A 7,055-nucleotide genomic window follows, 5' to 3' on the forward strand; every position below is an offset into this window, starting at 1 on the left:
ACTACACTTAATTAGAAATGTTTGTAGACTTCTTAATATAGTAATTTAAGATAATGAATAAACATAATTGTATTGTCACCAAAATCCAAAGTGTATACAAAATTTCAGATTAATCGGTTGACAGGAAGAGGGTGAAATTTGAATTACTAAATTTGACCCAAGAATAAATAATAAATAAAACAAATGTGGTGAGCTAAATAAAACCGTTTAACAAAAACACCACTTTATATTTAATAATATTAAAAAACAAATACTTCCTATTGGGACGGTAGGTGTCCAGCTCTAAGCAAAAGGTTTAGGGTCACATTTATAAAAAACAGTTCAAGGTCCAACCCTGAGGGTTCAGATAGAAATAAAACTAATACAATAATAATAATGCATACAACTAATTCGGTTCTCATGATACGCCGGGCAATTTGTCAAAAAATGGAAACAATCCTCCAGAGCCATTCCATCACAAGCTGGACAAATCTTCTGTGGGTCCAAAGTTTATTTGTGTGGACCGACATTGGGAGTAATTGCATATTTACCGGAAAGTCGTAATTGGGCAATTATTCTCAAGTGAGTTATAGGGCAACTGATTTTTAGGTAGCTTTGAGGAGCATCCGTTTTAATGAAGACCCTACCATGCTACGGGTTATAGGTCTATTCTCGTAATAACAAGAGGTCTTTATCCTTGACAAATTCCATGTATCTATCTTAGACCTCCTCCATTCTAATTTTGAAACTAATCATTGATCATTAAGTAGTATCGGGTCAAACATTCCGAAGCTCTCCAATATTTTTCTTATCCGTGTTACCCAATTATATTGCAAACTCAAACGATTGTTACTGTCTAGCTGTAGTAGCTTTAAATAACATTGTTTCACGAAGCCAGTACAACTCATGTAAAGTATTTTTATTAGCCTGGACAGTTTGCTTTAAAACGTGATGGCTGCCACTTTTAAGTCTTACCATAAAGTATGGGGTGTTTCGTTGCAAACACAGTAGTCGCTTGTAGTACCTAGCTTGTATACTTTCCAATTCCTCTATGTCCTTCACGGCCCAAATAGGAGCAGTGTAGAAGATACAACTCAACATAGTCGATTCATAAAGTTTCTGCCTGGCATCTCAGGAGATTATTTTAGCCTTCACAGAGGTACTTAGCACCCGATGCTTGAGTTACTTTTAGATACTATATACTTCATGGCAAGGTTAAAAAGGCCTACCCTTATAAGTTTTTAACAATTTTGCTTTTTCTGTATTAACGGTCAAGGAGTTTGATTAACAGTATATATTTAAAATATTTCTTTTCGATTGGACATCAGTCACAGAGTCCCCAATCAAGACCAAATCATCTGCATAAATGAGGGTCATAATTTCTTCCTATGGAGATATCCTCATTCCATGCGCCCCATTTCTTTGAAAAAACGTCTATATCCGCGATAAATAATAAAAATAATAAGGAACTTAATATATATCCTGGAGAACCCCTTCAGTAATTTCTATTGGGTCACTCAAATGATGGCTGCATTTTACGTGCATAGTTGCATTGCTATATTGTGTATATATAACATTATTATTTCAGAAGTACGACTGTAAAGCGAGAACCATAAATACACTTTATAATTTAAAATTACGCTTTCACCTAGATATCTGAACAGTGAAAGTAGGTGGGAAAAAAAATCGCCAAGCTAAGGCAGTATTTCTCATACACATTTATCACTTTGATTTCATAAAATACCATTCTGAAGATTTAAAAATAGAAAAAATATTAATAGAAGAGCGGTAAATAGAAATTTTTCAGTAACAACCTTTCAAATAAAATATTTACTAGTTTCAAAATAATTATGTATTCATTTCTGGAGTAGTCTATCCTATGACAAGTTATTTTTACAAGATTTTCCCTTATGAATTTAAGAACGAATGTTTGATGGTCTTGGAACCATAAAAGAGGAAATTTGATTGCAGGAAATGATTGTTTTTTTTACAATAGATATCATTAACAGAGATGAAATGAGCATCATGAAAACAAAAAATTGCCAATTAGACATATCTCTTACATGGTTTACTCCACGTTTCATTATAACTGACATTTTTTGAAGAACCAGCCATAAAACTTATTGCTCTGAAAATTGCATTTTTTTTTTTTTAAACATTACATACTTTCTTTTGCTTGATATATTTGCTTCTTTCAAATCATTTTATAGGTTTTATTTTTGTTATTCAAACAAAAATTTAAGAGGAAAGGAAATAGAAATATAGTGATTTAATTCATTATTTCATTGCACATAAAAATAATTAGAATATTAATTGTGATAATTATGTATTAATAATATAATACATAGTACATTAAAATGTAATTATGATTTATAACATAAAAAGTACTGAAAACAGAACATCAAAAGTAAATATATTCTATGAATTAATACAAAGACACAACACAACTTGAATGCAAATATTATTTCATAATATACCAAAACAAAATCAAACCTTAATTGACTTATTTTGGTAATTAGTTGAATCATTTTCGTAAAGTGAATAAGGGACAATAGATTTAGATTACTTAGTAATTGCGAGTAATGAATTAGCTGAGATATTTTAATGAAATTCTTTTATAAATATTGGTAATAAATAATTTTAAACCATTGATTTGAGATAGCGAGCCTTATTGATAATTTTGTAATTACTAGATTATTTTAATAATTTACTACACTTAATTAGAAATGTTTGTAGACTTCTTTATATAGTAATTTAAAACTAAAAAGGTAATAAAATTATATTAGCTGAACTAAGTGTAATGCGTCTCAGTACAGTTCCTTACAGATTTTTGAGAAGTTTAAGAATTTAAGAAAAACATTACTTTTTCAATTATAGTTAATAAACCATGGAGCAGAACCTTGAAGGCCAGTTCAAGAACACTTCAAGATTCCACATGCCAACTTGGTCATGTCATTCAGCAGGGCTCATAGTGACCCAAGGGTTAACCACAATCCCCATGGCAGTTTAAAAGGTACCTAATATCCCATTAATAATCCCATAAGGACGTAGTAATGCCATCAAAGAATTGAAAAGTCTTTCCACCATGATATGTAATAGCTTATAGGGGAATTATAGTTATTCTTCTTTAAAAGTTGTTATGATACTGCCCTTTAACCAAATTTACATTAACAAAAACAAGCACTAATGTAGCCAGATTATGATATATTTATTCCAAGGGCGAGATCAATGATGCTAAGGGAGCAATAAGTGGAGTTTATTAATATTGTGGAGGTTAGTCAAGAGCTATAATTCTAACATCAATTTGAAATGAAAAACTAATGAACGAAATATCATTCCTGTAATATTTTGAGATTACAATACCAAAATATACGCTCGGCATTGAGGTCACCATACTCATACATTGAAAATAACTTTTGATGATCACTAAGTACAATAGTTGTAAAGAAATTTGATGAGCAGAAACCACAAATATCTAAAAAGAGCGAAGGATAATCTTTAACATCTAAGCATTTTAAATAGGGCAGTACAGTAGAGTAATGAAATATTGAATTTTTAACAAGAAAAACTTATAACAACATAACATATTACAATATTATAACATATAACAATAACACTTTCACACTTTCTAGATAAAGTTAAAATACAGATAAAGATAGGCTAGTTAAAATTTATCAAAAGATAATTTTAAATTCAGAAATAACATAAAAATAATGAGGTGTAGATAGTTGACCGTAGATTAATGATTGGAGAAGTTTGTCGGGGGTTGCGGTCAGCAAAGAACAACATAAATAAACAAAACCATATTTATTTATTTTATGCCGACGTTTCGACCTGAGTTTGAGATACTAGCCTACCTTCTACGCCACAACCCCTGATGAAGACCTGAAACTCAGGTCGAAACGTAGGTATAAAATAAATAAATATGGTTTTGTTTATTTATGTTGTTCTTTGCTGACCGCACCCCCGAAAAACTTCTCCAATAACATAAAAATAATTAATCAGTCTTGACATCCACTGGTGATTAGTCTTAGTCTTGATATCTACTGGTGGACTTTCTCATGGAATATTGCAGTGAAAAGAATGGTACTGTTGTATGTCACAAAGATATTAAAAGAAAAGAAAATCTCATAAGGAAAAAAAAAACAATATAAAATTTTTAAAATTGCTAATAAATCAGAAGGAATACTTAATCCCATTCGTAACCCCGACTCTTAATAAAACACCTAATCCAAAAAAAAAATTCTTCAAATTTCTATTGTTCTTGTATCCTTATAAATTTTTTTTTTACTCTGGACCATGCACAATCATTTACTGAGAAGGATCCAAAAATGGACTGAAGTCTGTTCAAACACTGGAAGAATATACATTGCATTTCACTTTAATCACTGTCAGATGAAGAATAATTGACAGAATAATCCATCGATTTCCTCACAAGTGAACTCAAAAAACATTCCACATTGAAATATTCACTACGTTGGAAAAAAGAACACAACATGCTCGTGTCACCTGGCCATCTATTTGAGTCTATCGTGTTGCGCCACTGATAGGCTGCACCTAATTGTGACTCCATATCGGTCATAGCTATCAGACTCGTCCCTTCAAACGTTGGAGATGGAGGTGTGTTACGATATGATGCTATCATAGACACAGTCCCTTCTGAATTGTCAAAATTAACCTGTCTTATCCGCATATAAGAAGGACAAATTGTGGCATTTAACCATTTGCAATATACAGTACTATTAATGAACCACGAACCAGAACCTTGAAGGCCAAGCCGGTTCAAGAAAACTTCGGGACTCCACATGCCTACTTGGTCATACCATTCAGCAGCGCTCTTAGCTACCCAAGGGCCAACCACAATACCCATGGAAGTTTCAAAGATACCTAAGCACTCAATGTAAGTGCACAAAACCTCTGGTAACCTAATGTCAGAAATACATCTCTGTAGATCTATGACTTCCTGTAATAATAAAGGGGAATAACCGGAAAGCTGAGCTATCCTAATACATCTCCAAAAGTATGCTAAGGATGTAACATAACGCAGATGGTCCACAGTGATTCCCAAAATGGCTCGGGGCCGCATACTCCTAAAAACTGTGTCACAAAATTTTTCTATACCATAATTTGAGCAATAGATTTCATACACAAATTTGGCTGGGCGTGTCATTCCCTCTCGCCAACTAATGGTACTTCTACCACTGCTAGGCCCTTTATTTATACAAGCGTGTCCTTTACGGCACCCCCGTGATTTGCTGGATTGTGCAGGTTTACCTTGGCCATCCATACCAATAGGCCTTAGTAATTAGTAGTTATTAGGTATCCTGCACTCTTATAGTACAGTCATGTGAATATATACAAGTAAACGAGTCACTAGTTTGTTTTGTTATTTCAGCTGAAAAAATAATAAAATGTATAATTAGAAAAATAACGACTTGTACCTAAAGCTGTTGCAAATATTCTTTTATAATGATACTGCATAATTATAAAGGTAATATACCTGTTACAAAGAGTGTATCAATTGGTTGAACTGTAGGAATAATATCCAGATGCAGTCTTATTGATAAGGTGAACTAAAACAAAATAACAATTTATTAAAAATTTTTTTTTAAAGAAACAATTAAAATTGGCCTGAAGCATGTACTAAGTGGAAGAGAAACCTAAAGCATAACAGTAGATAGTGAGCTCCATTCACCTTTTTGTTATACATACTACTTAAGTTATTTAAATTTGGTTTTTTGGTCATTTTAGTCCTCTTCACAATACTGTCCAATATCCTACTTAGACCATATTTCCAATTTTTTGCACACAGCTTTATGGTATGTTTGTTTATTTTGACTATCTCTCGGATTTATGATCTCTCATATTTCTTTAAAACCTTAATAGTCTTAATTCCTTTTTTAAGTTACATATTCCATATACCGAAACTGTTTGATGCCAAAGTTTGACATCAATAACGATAACACCGGTCAAAACGAATTTCGGTACCTGGGCTCTAGATAACAAATTTTGATTTCTCCTATGTATTATAATTAATTGAAGGAAAACCGGTTTCGCTAGACGAAATGTATATACATACGAAATAAAGAAATTATTCATATTTTATACACTTGGCTTCCAGTATATGTTTATTAAAATATAATACAAAATTAATAATTACAAATTACAAGTTTTTTTTTTCAAATTTTGTCTCTAAAATTTAATTTGTCAACATTTATTTTAGATTATCCACCATATTTAAGAGAACCATTGAGCCTATACAACCTCTTATTCTTTGTTTTGTCAAATTATACACGTGATAACCCTAAAACCTAAAACAGTGACCTGCTATATATTGTTTTGCACGGTGATTACCAAGTCATGCAAGTCTGCGAACCACTAAGCCGAAAATTGAACACGTGGGGTCCATCCCCTAAATGAAAATTGAAATTAGGAAAAGAGGGTCCCTCATGAATAATACTTAAAAATTAGATTGCATAAAAGTTCACTTGTAATGTGCTTTTGTGCTACGAAAATTCAGTATATCTTTGGTAATACTTGTCTGATTTCATTAATTTTGTTTCTTCGAAAATTTAACATATCTTTGCTAATACTTGTCCGATTTCGTTAATTTTTTTTTCTTCGAAAATTCAACATATCTTTGCTAATACTTGTTAAATTTTGTTGATTTTTTTCGTCAATCATTCAACATATCTTTGCTAATTCGTAAAATCCTCAATGCTCCTTCCTTTGTCACAAATAAAATGATACATAAAGAAAGACCTTAATGTTCCCTATGTAACCGATTACTTAGTAATTGTGAGTAATGAATTAGCTGAGATATTTTAATGAAATACTTTTATAAACATTAGTAATAAATAATTTTAAACCATTGATTTGAGATAGCGAGCCTTATTGATAATTTTGTAATTACTAGATTATTTTAATAATTCACTACACTTAATTAGAAATGTTTGTAGACTTCTTAATATAGTAATTTAAGATAATGAATAAACATAATTGTATTGTCACCAAAATCCAAAGTGTATACAAAATTTCAGATTAATCGGTTGACAGGAAGAGGGTGAAATTTGAAT

The 7,055-nt window shown here is 31.4% G+C and overlaps 1 protein-coding gene across 4 annotated transcripts in view; it reads right to left on the minus strand.

The window, feature by feature from the left end:
• LOC106691803 (uncharacterized) overlaps positions 1–7,055 on the minus strand; it is a 19,245-nt gene that overhangs the window by 7,469 nt on the left and 4,721 nt on the right. For 2 of the 4 annotated variants that reach the window (XM_014437694.3, XM_014437693.2), the window contains exons 2-3: positions 5,480–5,552; positions 2,281–5,374 (exon numbers count right to left, since the gene is read on the minus strand). In XM_014437694.3, coding sequence (XP_014293180.1) covers positions 4,361–5,266 — 906 coding nt within the window. In that variant the 5' untranslated portion in view covers positions 5,267–5,374; positions 5,480–5,552 and the 3' untranslated portion in view covers positions 2,281–4,360. Of the gene's footprint in view, positions 1–2,280; positions 5,375–5,479; positions 5,553–7,055 lie in introns of those variants that run through there. The other 2 variants (XR_001344860.1, XR_001344861.1) reach the window with 2 other exon arrangements.

Source organism: Halyomorpha halys, unplaced genomic scaffold, assembly GCF_000696795.3.
Source record: "Halyomorpha halys isolate HHAL.00 unplaced genomic scaffold, Hhal_1.1 Scaffold3284.1, whole genome shotgun sequence".
Taxonomy (NCBI): Eukaryota; Metazoa; Arthropoda; class Insecta; order Hemiptera; family Pentatomidae; genus Halyomorpha; species Halyomorpha halys.